Raw genomic sequence first — 14,197 nt, forward strand, 5'->3', positions numbered from 1 at the left:
CACACACACACACACACTCTTGTGACTTTCCCAGACTCCCACTCACTGCAAGTGAACACTTGTCCAACAGATGTCCTGGAATGCTCACACGAGATGTCCTCTCTTCTTCCATTGTTTTTACAGGTGTTCTGGTCAACTAGAAATATATGTAATAGTCTAGCTTGACCTTCTGACATGGTTGACCTATGGCATGTCTGATAAAAAGAGCCACCTAGTGGCTGAATGTTTTACTATATTTGACATCAGTTTAAAAAGGCAGAAAAAGATACGCCCAGGTGGGATTGTCTTCTCAAAATTTTCCAAATAAAAGCCAAGAACAGAAACAGTGTAGGACTCTGTAATGACTTAACACCAAGGAAAGTCTCTGCCAGAACCTAAACACGCTTTTCGCTCGATCTCCTGAAATTGCCTGGGGTCCTTATTGACTACAAAGATCGCAAAGCCTCTATAAGCGGAGCCAAGTAATCTTTTAGTATATTCTTATTATATACAGACCATAGTTTTGCTAGGAAGTAGGTAGCATTTTTCTTGTTATAGGTATATCTGTCACTCTTGTGTTGTATTCCTATAATTGTAATTGTTTGTATGTACAGAATATTTGTTTAGTAAAAGCGCATTAATATACCACAGAGTTTCCTTGGCTTTTACAGCAAGAACCTTTAAAAAGGTGCAAGCAAAACAATGACATGGCCGTGTGGGCGGAGCCCGACACAGCTGAGCTGTTTTTCAAACAGTGACAGCTAGGGGGAACTTCTCCCTGTACTGCTGCCACAGGGAGGGAGGGGAGGGAGGGGAGGGGGAGGGGGAGGGGAGGGGGAGGGGGAGGGGGAGGGGAGGGGGAGGGGGAGGGGAGGGGGAGGGGAGGGGGAGGGGGGGCAGCACCGGGAACCTGTTACCTGTAACACCATAAAATCAGGTGCATCATGTAATATGTTCCCAAAGGTGAACTTTTCCTTTAAACCCAACCTGTGCAGCCGAAAAGGAGCACATGTGGCCTTTAGCTGCTCTCGTGGGGTTGTCTGTTCAGTCTTAACAGGGTAAAGCTAAAAACATTCTTGTGGAAATTCATAAAGGATTTCATCAACTTCCTTTAGAATTTGATTGGGCCTCTACACCAACGTTTTTGGAGTTTGCTCCAAGGTCATGTACCAATCAGAAACAGAGGTTGGCACTAGGCCAGGGTGTCCATACTTTACCTGCACTCCTTACCCGGCCACTGTGCCCATCACACTGACAGGGGCATGACCACTAGTTTTCCATCAGGTCCGCCTTGCCTGTTATTGATAGCGCATGGTAGTGGACCGATCCACAGCCACTTTTCATTTCAATAGCAGCTTTAGAATCCACCCACTGCCATCGCCTGTCAAGCAAAAGCAAAGGGGATTTGATGGGAAACTAGTATCTCTGTTCCCCATCAGGCTCCACCCACCCAACAGGCGCTGCAGCCATGCAGACTAGTTACCCATCAGGTCCTTTCCTAAACATGGGCATTGCCACATTTGGGTAATGACATCACCACTATCTGTGGCTACTTTGTTAACATTTAGCTCTTGCCCAAGGAATCTCCCAGCTGACAGGTAAATGGGGCCAGGGGTAAAGCCCTGTGCAGGAACCTGGCAGTTTCCCAGTACAAACATGTTCCACTCTGAGTTCCACTGTATGCCAGCTCAGAGCCGGTTTTAATGACCACTATGTTCCTAGTGTGTGAACTGGCTGCAGTTCTTTGAGAACCTGTCACTGCCATTATGACAGTTTCTTAAAGTGGCAATAGCAAGAACTACCTGAATTTATTTCCCATGTCGCAAATGGTAATGAAACTGGTGCAAATGCTTGCCTGAATTAGGTGCAAGGAACTGCTGCCGGAAGAGCATTGGTAATGTGTTACTGAATCCTCCAGTCTCTCATAGGTAAGGAGCAATGCAGGCATTGCAGGCAGTCTTCAGCCAGATAAACACTGGGTAGCAACATTAGACAACAATTGTGCCTCAGTCCCATGGCAAAAAAGTTTTCCATCCATTTTAAAGCTGATTCATCAGTATATGTAGGAACTACAATATGGCCTACAGAGACTAAACTGGCCATACACCATACAATTTTCGTATTAAATTTCCTTTAGATTTACCTTTAACTGTAGTACAAGGGTCTGCCTGACTGCATACGAATTGAAAGAGTTTAGGTTTGACCTCATATTATATAGTTTTGGTAAATCTAAAGGAAAGTTGAATAATGTATGGCCAGCCTAAGAGAGTTGTTTTTTGCCAGTTAAAACTAAGTAACAAGAAGGACACCATGTATAAAGCAAGGCTGTTCTTTCTGTCTTTATGATAATAAATGATGATCGGTCTCTGAGCTAGTAGAACCTGCTTCTGAGTTTCCATTGTATACCCGTTTATGGCTTATTTGAATAACCATGAACTAAAGGGGAAATAAGCATTTGTTTAAGAAAAAATGCTGATGCTTTGCTCAGGGCTGGCCCAAGACATTGTGCTGCCTGGGCCAAGGAATGAAATGCTCCCCCCCCCCCCCAAAAAAAAATCACGCCCACCAAAAGGCCCCCACATCCATTCATTTATATCATGACAGTTAAAACAAAATTACATTTATCAGGAAGTCAGATTTACATGCAACAGTGGTGGTGGGGTTCAGACAGAGGCGGCAGCGGTGGTGATGAGGGGAGGGGGGTTTAGACACAGACAGGGGTGGTAGAGAGGGGGTTAGACACAGACAGGGGCGATAGAAAGGGGGTTAGACACAGGAAGGGGCGGTAGAAAGGGGGTTAGACACAGGAAGGGGCGGTAGAAAGGGGGTTAGACACAGGAAGGGGCGGTAGAAAGGGGGTTAGACACAGGAAGGGGCGGTAGAAAGGGGGTTAGACACAGGAAGGGGCGGTAGAAAGGGGGTTAGACACAGGAAGGGGCGGTAGAAAGGGGGTTAGACACAGGAAGGGGCGGTAGGGAGGGGGTTAGACACAGGCAGACGTGGTAAGGAGGGGGTTAGACACAGGCAGAGGTGGTAAGGAGGGGGTTAGACACAGGCAGAGGTGGTAAGGAGGGGGTTAGACAAAGGCAGAGGTGGTAAGGAGGGGGTTAGACACAGGCAGGGGTGGTAGGGGGGTTAGACACAGGAAGGGGTGGTAGGAAGGGGGGGTTAGACACAGGCAGGGGTGGTAGGAAGGGGGGGTTAGACACAGGCAGGGGTGGTAGGGGGGTTAGATACAGGCAGGGGTGGTAGGGGGGTTAGATACAGGCAGGGGTGGTAGGGGGGTTAGATACAGGCAGGGGTGGTAGAGAGGGGGTTAGACACAGGCAGCAGTGGTGGAGATGGGATTAGTTTTGCTGGCACTTACTTTCTCTCCGAGTCAGCCGCGCCTCCAGCGAACCCTCTTTCATCATGGGGTCTCAGCAGAAAGCTCCTCCCCTTACGCTGTTGGCGTCAGCCTGTTAGCTGACTTTCTCTTGTCAGCAGCAATTGGGGGGGGGGGGGGGGGGCGCGGAGAGGATGGGCAGACGGCCAGCTGTGTGCGGGTATGGCAGCGAGTGCTCTGCCATTACCTCTAATAGCAGCGGCGCCGGGCCTTCCACACAGTGCAATAACGAGAGGAGTGGGGCGGGCGGAGTAGAGTGATCTGGCGGGACCACTGTCCAGGCTGAACCAAGCATTTAATCCTTGTAGTGCAGGGGCAGCCCCACTGCAAGGGAGGATTATTGTTTTACCTGGAGATAGGCTTTGAAAAGCACCTGTGGCCATACTATGGACAGTACTTTTTTTAATGCAGTTAAATAGACTTAAAGTGTTTGTTAAGCCAACATTTCATATTCCTTTAATGTGCCTGCTTTACCATGTACTTGTAAAAAATTGTATCCTGTTCTCTTTGTATTGCTTCCTTTGTGTGAAATCCCTGGTGTTCCTGCCAGTCCCTCTGCTTTCCCACTAAAAACTGACCACACTAAGCAGGAGAACACAGCGTGGTTAGTTCTCTAGCTATGCTGGGAACTCCTGACAAGCCCCTTCTGCACAGCCTTCCACAGATCGGTGTGCAGCTGTTTCTCCTCCCCCCAGCTCTTCTGCAGTTGAGAACAGAGGGAACAGGGGGAATGCGATCACTTATAAAAAAAAGGGGGAAAAAGTATTTATAATTTTTTCATCTCTTTACACAAATGTTTTGCCTTTCATTTCCATTTTAAACTGAAAGGGTTGTTCAAGTGCCGGTTCACACAGGGACGACCTGTCAGGTGCTTTGTTAGCCTGACAAGTTGTGCTCCATTCAGTACAATGGAACCGTTCTAATAGGAGCGACTCAAGTCGTTCCGACTTAGAAAAAGGTTCCTGTACTACTTTGGGGCGACTTTGAAGCAGCTATATTTTGCAAGATATTTGCAAAATATAGTTATAAACTATAGTTAAATTACAAGGTATTTGCAAAATAAACTTCTTCTATTAAAGAAGTTGTTTGCAAGCCGCACTGAGGTCGCGCTGTGCGGGGCGGCTTCAGAGTCAGATGACTTTGAAGCTGCCCCTATGTGAATCGGCACTTACAGGGTGATCATTTACAAACACTTTAAAACAAGCCTTACTAAGCTCTGTAGCTGCAGGGTATGTGGAAAAAAACTCATCTTCAAAATTTACAACAGAGGCACTCAAATTGCAGCCGATTTCCCCCTTTTGTCTCAGGCAGCAAAGACTTGGGAGCCTGTCAGCCTTCTAAGGTAGAAAACAACTGAAACCCAACTTCAGAATCTCTGTTATGCTTTTTGAAGATGAATTACTCCACAGTAGCTGCAGTCTTGTTTTAAAGCTCTTTCACTGCTTGTTAAAGTGGTTGTATACCCAAATTTGACATTTTTACCTACAGCTAAGCCTATAAAAAGGCTTAGCTGTAGGTAAAATTAATATCTCATAAACCTGTACGGTTTAGGAGATATTCCCTTTGCTTGCAGCCGCTGATGTCAGCGGCACATGCACTCTGAATGCCCGGCTAAAGGTCCGGCAGACGCTGCCAGACTTTGCCGGGAAGAAAGCCCCTGCGGGCATGTGTGGGAGTGACGTCATCGCGGCTCCAGCCCCTTACAGCGCCGGAGCTGCGAACCCGGAAGACACGCTGAGGGCAAGATGTCAGCTCCCTCAGCGTGGACCAGGCTCCGATACGGGGGCTTCGATCTAAGGTAAGTATTTCATAATGAGCTAGTATGCGCTGCACTAGCTCATTATGCCTTTGCCTTGCGGGGGGGGTTTTCTTTCTTTTCTTTCTTTTTTTTTTTTTTTATGCGCTTTAAGAATATGTAAATACTATAATGTCCAAAGACTAGGCATAGGTTCGCCATTCATTAGATGTAGTGGCTGCATTTGTTTTCTTTTTTAGACTTGCTTTCCTCTGTTTGCACCTGGCGATCTGGCCAGTAACACACCTCCTGTATTAGAGTTTCCATGTTCAGGAGCAAAGGAGCACAGAGACACCTTTGGACAGCAGCATTGTCAGTCTGGGGGGGGGGGGGGGGCTGGTGTTATGAACTACTAGCAGATTTAAATACACTAGCAAATTGAAGCCAGACTCCAGCTAACAATTTATGCAGTTAAAACAACTGTTTTTTTCCTTTTAGGTTAAACATTTTACATAAATAAATTGTAAGCACCCCTGTCAGTGTTCATTTGTTTTTCTCAACCTTCTAACTTCTACATTTGCAGGACAGATGGTCCTATTGAAAAACTGGCAAGATCACCCGGTGAAAATAAAAGAAACAAAGCCTAGAAAAAAAAAATACTGCAACCATCACATCTAAAAATTAGTAAACTGCAATATAATAAATATTTGCTTTTGGGTTTAATATCACAATATTACTATCCTCTGCACACTGTTTCCCTTCATCAGGTAACCTAAGCATCCACATATATATGTGGAAAAACCTAAGTAGATGCACCATTTTGCACACATGTACAAGGCCACCGCAGATTCTGAAGGCAAGCAGGCTATTTAAACCAAGGTTCTTGAAAGGCTCATTGTTCAATTGTTTTTCAGTCTGTGTTCCCATGATACCCAATTCTGAACTTGGACCTGACCTTCGTTGCTGACTTGGCTTATATCTGACCTGCTTCTGTATTTCCTTCTCTGTTCATAACTGGTGTTCATGTCAGTTACCAATCCCGGCCTGGACTTCTGACTAAGATTTTGCTTATCGATTTGGTACTTCACTGCTTGCATGTTGCCAAACTCTGCTTGTTACTGGCCTCAAATTTACTTACAGTTTGGTGCTCTGCTCATTCTTAACTGACTCTGCTCATACCTGAATTCGGCACATCCTCAGTGTATCACCAGCTTGACTTCTGCACAACCAGGTCCCAGTTACCAGTTTCTGCAGCACCTGTGCCCTTCAATTGCCTTGCCGGCCCAATCCCTACTTCCAGTTCTGAGATGGAAATTGTGTAGGAAGCCATACCTGTCCAGCTTTGCGACACCCCTTTAGTTAATACATACAGTATGTACATTACCCAAATAAAACATTTAGTAAAGTACTCTGTTGAGTATTATATCTTTTAGAATATTGCCATAGCAATAATGAACAAATAGCATGCAATGCCAAGCTGAAGTTTCCAAAGCGAGGAAAATCCTTTTCTTGTATTAAGAGAGGTGTGGACTTTCAGAGAGTGAGATATCATTTTGCCCCTGTACTAATCATTAGTAAGACCTCATCTGGAATATGCAGTTCAGTTTTGGGCCCCAGCTCTCAAAAAGGATATCGGGGAACTGGAGAAAGTGCAGAGAAGGGCAACCAAACTGAGTAGAGGCATGGAGGAGCTCAGCTATGAGGAAAGATTGGAGGAACCGAATTTATGATCTCTTGAGAAGAGGAGATTAAGAGGGGGTTTGGATGTATAAATACATAAGTGGTCCATATAGTAAACTTGATGTTGAGATATTCTTTTTAAAGGTCATCACATAGGACAAGGGGGCACTCTTTACATCTAGACGAAAAGAGATTTATTCTCGAAATATGGAAAGGTTTCTTCACAGTTATGCCCTGTACACACGGTCAGGTTTTCCGATGGAAAATGTGTGATAGGACCTTGTTGTCGGAAATTACGACCGTGTGTAGGCTCCATCACACATTTTCCATCGGAATTTCTGACACACAAAGTTTGAGAGCTTGCTATAAAATTTTCCGACAACAAAATCCATTGTCAGAAATTATGATCGTGTGTACACAAATCCGACGCACAAAGTGCCACGCATGCTCAAATAAATTAAGAGACGAAAGCTATTGGCTACTGCCCTGTTTATAGTCCCGACATACATGTGTTACATCACCGCGTTTAGAACGATCGGATTTTCTGGCAACTTTGTGTGACCGTGTGTTTGTAAGACAAGTTCGAGCCAACATCCGTCGAAAAAAATCCATGGATTTTGTTGTCGGAATGTCCGATCAATGTCCGACCGTGTGTACGGGGCATAAGAGCTGTGAAAATGTGGAATAGACTCCCTCCAGAGGTGGCTCTGGCCATCTCAGTAGATTGTTTTAAAAAAGGCCTGGATTTTTTCCTAAATGTACATAATATAACTTGATACTAGTATTTATAGCTAAAGTTGATCCAGGGAATATCCAATTGCCTCTTGGGGATCAGGAAGCATTGTTTTTCCCAGCTGGACCAAATTGGATCATGCTTTGCTGGAGGTTTATTTGCCTTCATCTTGATCAACTGTGGGTAAAGGATTGTGTATATGGAGCTTTTCTATTTGTGTGTGTTGGTTTTTTCTACGTTGGTTGACCTGGATAGACTTGTGTCTTTTGTCAATCAGATTAACTATGTACCAATAAAAATTCTGGAAAGTGAAGCGAGTAATTTATTATGAGGACTGATACAGTAATGTAAAACATCTAAAAGAACTTATTAACAGCTTACATCTACGTCTTAGTATGCAACAAATGGTACTTACCGTGAGGCAGGTTCAGCAGCATGAACAAACACATTCTCTGTGAAGTTAAGAGAGAAGACATTTTAATTATTTGTTTTACTGTCACAAGACAAAATAGGAAAAAATATCTGCAGGGACTCATAAGAAAGAAATGTTTTTGCCTTTTTAGCTAAAGTTCAAAAAAACACTTTGGCATAAAGCAAAATGAAACTCTAGCCTAAATACACAGCTGAAATGTGCATTAAAACTTTGGATTGAGAGTAACTTGGTTTGAGAGCGTTTTGTAAGACAAGCAAATTTTTTGTATAAATTTTGACTTAATAAACAAGCATTGTCTTCATATATAAGTAGCATCACCTCACAACAGTGTATAAAACAGAAGAGAGGCGCCTCTAAGTGTAGCAATATGGTTACATTCAATGAAGGTACAACATTTATCAACTGACATGGTTGATGAATAAAACAGGCACATCTAAGTATGCAGGCATCCGGGGTAAATCTGTCACATAGACCATCCTCCGCACCGTCATCAGCGTCATCCCTTCTACGCTGCGCTCCATGAGCGCTTCAAGCCTCACTTTCAGATCGCTCTACTGCAGGGTAGTCTTTCAGGTCACGACTGCAGACTGACATCGGTGAGAGCCGGCGGTGCGAAGGATGGTCTATGTGGACAGCTTTACCCCGGATGCCTGCATACTTAGATGTGCCTCTTTTAATCATCAACCATGTAAGTTGCTAAATGTTGTACCTTCATTAAATGTAACCATATTGCTACACTTAGAGGCGCCTCTCTTCTCTCTTATACTCTGTAGCTCCTGCTGGATTTTGCTTCTAATCCCCTTGTGGAGGCTGCCATTTGTGGATGGACATTTTATGGTTACACAACCTATCAGATTGCTATAATCTTTTTATATGGACTTATAAATAAATGGTTTTGTAACAAATCATCCGAGTTTCCATTATTTCTTATGGGGAAATTTGCTTTGATATAAGAGTGTATTGGATTACAAGCATGTTTCTGAAACGAATTATGTTCGTAATCCAAGGTTTTACTTTATATGCAAAAACTATTTTTCCTGACAATTCGGTAAGCCTGTCTGACTCAAACCTCCATGGAACACTGTATATGCAGAGTGTGGTACAGCTCTACAGAAACCACCTACTCACTGGACTATGAAGAAGCCTTCTCACACTGCTGGGTTATCCCCTTGTGCTGCTCCTCCCTTTGATCCCCGCCTCTATCTAGGCAACTGAAATAAAGTAGACCAACAGCACTGTAAAAAGTAAAGTCCACAAAAATCTGTTTGCTACAGCAAGTCGGCCATACATCATAAAGTCCGATTGTGCAATCTCCTTTAGATCTACCATAAACTATGCAGTGCAAGGCCTGCCTGTTTTTTTTTACTTATTGCATGGATTATTTAGGTTTGTCCTCATGTTACATAGTTTAGGTAAAGTTTGTACAATTGAAGGATTGTACAATCAGATTGCATTGCATAGTGTATAGCCCGCTATCGGGTACAACTCACGAAGAGATGGTACCTCTTTTCTGTTTATGGTTTGTGGTTTTTCAATGCAGTAAAAATGTCTTTGGATGGAAATAAATAAACTGGTAGTATTTAAAAATATGTGTAATGATTTTTTTTTATTATTATTAAAGTGGAAAAAAAGCCTAAGTCTATTCTTAAAAATGTTCAAAAAAAAAAAAAAAAAAAAGAAGATCTGCGTACTTACCTATTTTTAAACCGCTCTGGTCCAGCCACGTGATCCCACAGCTCCGGCTCCCACGGTGAATGGTGGCTGCAGGGGAGAAGAGGCAGCACTAACAACAGATGGACCATGAGAGCCTATGGGTGACATCACGGCTCCCAGAACTCCCAGCCGTTGTTGAGCGCTCCCTGAGCTGGAGGTGCAGGAACACATGACCGGACTGAGACAGAGTAAAAATAGGTAAATACACACAGCTTCTTTTTTTTTCTTTTTGATGCGAGAATGCAGTTAACAATGAACATGAACACAACTTCTGGCCAGAAGAAAAATACGAAACTGACAGCATACAGTTTGTATAGTTTGAGAGCCAGGTATCAGTGCTGGGTCAAAGGATGGACATTAAAGTGGTTGTAAAGTCAGAAGGTTTTTTATCTTAATGCATTCATGCATTAAGGATTAAAAAACCTTCTCTGTGCAGCAGCCGCCCCAGCACCTCCTAATACTTATTTGAGCCCCATCTCTCCCCAGTGATGTCCACGAGTGCCTCAGCCTCTCCTCCTGATTGGCTGAGACATAGCAGTGGCTCCATTGGCTCCCGCTGCTGTCAATCAAAGTCAGTTAGCCAATCAGGAGAGAGAGGGGGGCACTCCATGTCTGCTGCTATCTATCTCCACCTTCTGTTCATGTCCCCAATACAGCTCTGCACATTCTCAGTTTTCAGTGAGTTTCTATGCTGAGCATTTCCTTACTATCACATCTGAGCAGCCCCATGTGACTATAGAGTCACACATGTGGGTGTATACACAGTGGTAAATGACAGTCCACTCCCTCCCTCCTCCTCCATGCCCACTAACCAGCTAAACATCATTTGGGTGAGATATTACATGAAGATTAAAGTGGCTTCTTACTCTAAGATACAGCCTGGTGGGGTTGTGAGGCAGCCTCCTTTAAATATATATTTGTATGTCAATTCAAACAGTTCACTGATATTAATTATTTTTACTCTGTGTTCCAAAAGCTTTTTTTATTTGTATTTTTTAACATGGACTAGAAGCTCCTCCTGCTTATATTCCCTTAGACAGGCTGGAAAAGATCCAGGGATTGTTTTTTGTGATGACAAGGAGCCTGGACCAATTTCTGTGACATCAGCAGAGAGTGAACTGCAGACCGCTCTCTGCTGAAACGGCGTCACAGGAGTGCAAAATGAACTGCACTCCTGTGATCCACAGTGATCCACAGGAGAAGTACAGACAAACGAGACCCTTAAAGGTGAGAGGTCATATATATATATATATATATATATATATATATATATATATATATATATATATATATGCTAATACCAATTTTAATTTCAAGTCAAGTGCACCATAGCATGACCCCTGCATCCCTCAACACAAAGCTAGTCCCTCAACAGACCATAGAAAATTATACGTCTTGTCTTGTGGGAGGTCAGTGGGACCTGCCAGAGCAGGTTCATTCAATTCTTCACCAAGGTTCAATAAACATTGGACTGCCACTGTCAATAAACATGTAGTATATGGCCAATGAACAAATACAAAATGAACCTCAAACCACAAAGTCAAGAAAATGTAAACTGTAGACAAACGGCTAAATATGCAGATAAAATACATGTAGTACTGTACATGCTGTCTTATCTACCCAAATGATTAGAGTTTCTATCTATCCAGGCCTGAGACTCATGCATATGAAACAGTAGCGGCTGGTGCTCAAAATTTTTGGGGGGCGCAAACAAACTGAAAAATTCTGAAAAAAAAACCCATCAATTGCAGCCCCATTGTACCATCAATCGCAGCCACTGTGCCATCAAACGCAGCCACTGTGCCCATTAATTGCCACCACTGTACCATCAAACCATCCACTGTGCCATCAAACACAGCCACTGTGCCCATCAATTGCCGCCACTGTGCCCATTAAACGCAGCCACTGTGCCATATCAAATGCTCCCACTGTGCCATCAAATGCTGCCACTGTGCTCATCTTATGAAGCCACTGTGCCCATCTTATGCAGCCTCACTGTGCGCCATCAAATGCAGCCTCACTGTGCGCCATCAAATGCAGCCTCACTGTGCGCCATCAAATGCAGCCTCACTGTGCGCCATCAAATGCAGCCTCACTGTGCCCCATCAAATGCAGCCTCACTCATACTTACTTACCTTACAGGCAGCTTCGCTCGGGCTGTGTGTTCCATGGAGCTGCCTGTGTTCACTAGCATATGGAAACCGGAAGTGAGCAGTTAACTAGAAGAACAAAGCTCCCGCTGGTGGTAATACTACTAAAGAACACTACTAATAATGGATAATTAGCAGTTTTAGTAGCAGGTTTCATTATTAGTAGTGCTATTTATGTATAGGGGTTAGGTGGATTAGTATGTTTAGTGCCACAGTTTTCAGATGCATATATTTTTGTTCTTTTCAAAATGTGCTTGCTGCTATTGGTAATTATAATAAAAATGGTTACGGTGCAAAAGGATCTCACTAGATATTTTTATTTTGGCCTGAGATTTACACAGCTCTGCCAAACCTCATATCTGTGCTCGAAAGAGGAGGGGACCAGACTTTGTTGCAGTTTGGCTTTCACTCCCCTGGCTCCTTCCCACCTCCACCCAACCTGACTGGACAGTGAAGGGAGAAGCAGCACACTAATAAGCTCACCAGTCACTCTGCTCTGTCCTCTTATCAGCATGCTCCTTGTACTGCAACACATCTGACTGGCTCCTTGTGCTGCTTTTCCTTCTCCTTTTTCTAAAGTAGAAGTAAAGGTTAATATAAGTCTGGTTAAAAAATGTTGCCTTCCCCTCCTCATACCTATGCTGTATACCATTTGTAAGAGAGATCAATGTAAGCACCTTCTTTTAAAGCGGTAGTAAACTCAGTGAAGAAAAAAAAATTCCTCCTGCAAGCCAATGTTATAATGTGCTAGTATGCATCGCATATTTGCACATTAAGTGAAACCTACTTTAAAACCAAGCCCTCCAGCACATAGCTGGCACCGCTGACAGGGCTTCCATCTTTACCCGGTCTTCCTCCTGCTTTGACGGGCTCTGGTACTTTGATTGGACGAGCTGCAATGACGACACTTCCGAGCATGCGAGCAGGAGCCACTGTTCACGGCACAGGGCTTTGAAGGAATGGCACAGGTATGCCGTTCCTTCAGAGCGCATGTGCCAGTGATGTCACCCGCGGCTTCACAAGTAAATATATCCTAAACGGTGCACTTATTATAGGCTTACCTATAGGTAAGAATCAACTTTAACAGGTTTGGTGTGGTCACGTGATCAACAAGCTGCAGCACTTCTGTGTCAGTGTAAGCTTGACAATGGGGCTGAATTCACACAGCTCTGACATCACCTGCCGACTTCCTTTGCCCCCAACCCCTACCCATTGTCAGTGCTCCCTCCACCTGCTGCAGCAGCCATTCAATGACGCAGGGCAAGCAAAGCTTCTTGATCAAATGACTACACCAAAGCTAATAAAAAAAAAAAAAAAGGTAGTTACACCGATCTCTTTTACAAACAGTATACAGCAATGGTATGAAGAAGGGAGAAGCAACATTTTTAATCTGACTTATACTAGCCTACCACCTTAAAGTGGAAGTAAACCCGATTCATGAAATTAGAGCTGGGCACATATATCTGCAGCATATTCTTATCTCTATTCAAAGCACTGTTTCCAGTAGCTTTCTCCTGCTCTGTTCTTCTGTTATCAGCCTGATAACTTCTGACAAGTTCTCATTCAACTGAGATAAAAGCAGCCTGAGTTTTGTGTTGGGGAGGATGCTATAAATAGATTAGCAGAGTGCTGAATGATTCAATGAACAGTGTGTGCCTTTCCTCCAATCAGCTGTCTTGGCTGTATGCCCAAGCTTCACTGCAGTGCTAAACAGGAAGAGAAAATCTCTTAACACAATGTGCAATTTCTAAAGAATATATAAAACTAAAGAGAGCAGATATACATGTAAAACGCAAGTAGGGAGATTTGTTTCATCCCTGTGTATCATCTGAGGCTGTTCACTTCACTGGGTATATGTGAGGGTTTACATCCACTTTAAGCTTTGCTGTACAAACACTGGAAGAGACTGACACCAAGTCATATGAAGGTACTTTCACTTCTTACATTAAAAAAGAAAATACACTGAAGGATGAATTAATGATTAGAGAGCTGCATTAATTTATATCTTTTATATCTTCCTGGAATTCAGCGTTAACTTTTTACAGCATAAAATGATTCAGATTGTACAATCAGTGAACGACTGACCTGAAAATGAGCAAAATAAGCCATCTATTAACCAGGCTAAATGTACTTCATTTACTGATAATGTACGAATAAACCTCATCATAATACAGGTTTACATTTTGTTAGTTCACCCTGTCCTGTAATTACCTGTAGGTCCAAGCACTTCTAGAGTCCCATTGTGTGAATTTATTGGTTGCTGCTGAAATAGAGGAGATGTTATCATTATCCAAGCGCCACTAAGAAGAACTATAATAATAATATTCAGTTCATAATGGCAAAAGATTCCATAAAATGTTTTATTTAAATACAAAGTAGCAATGATGGA

General features: G+C 43.3%; 1 protein-coding gene across 3 annotated transcripts in view; it reads right to left on the reverse strand.

The window, feature by feature from the left end:
• The window catches only part of ERICH2 (glutamate rich 2), a 66,270-nt gene that overhangs the window by 32,973 nt on the left and 19,100 nt on the right, over nucleotides 1-14,197 (reverse strand). For 2 of the 3 annotated variants that reach the window (XM_073633932.1, XM_073633930.1), the window contains exons 6-7: nucleotides 14,020-14,071; nucleotides 7,928-7,964 (exon numbers count right to left, since the gene is read on the reverse strand). In XM_073633932.1, coding sequence (XP_073490033.1) covers nucleotides 7,928-7,964; nucleotides 14,020-14,071 — 89 coding nt within the window. The remainder of the gene's footprint in view (nucleotides 1-7,927; nucleotides 7,965-14,019; nucleotides 14,072-14,197) is intronic. The other variant, XM_073633931.1, reaches the window with a different exon arrangement.

This window comes from Aquarana catesbeiana, linkage group LG06 (assembly GCF_042186555.1).
Source record: "Aquarana catesbeiana isolate 2022-GZ linkage group LG06, ASM4218655v1, whole genome shotgun sequence".
NCBI classification, from domain to species: domain Eukaryota; kingdom Metazoa; phylum Chordata; class Amphibia; order Anura; family Ranidae; genus Aquarana; species Aquarana catesbeiana.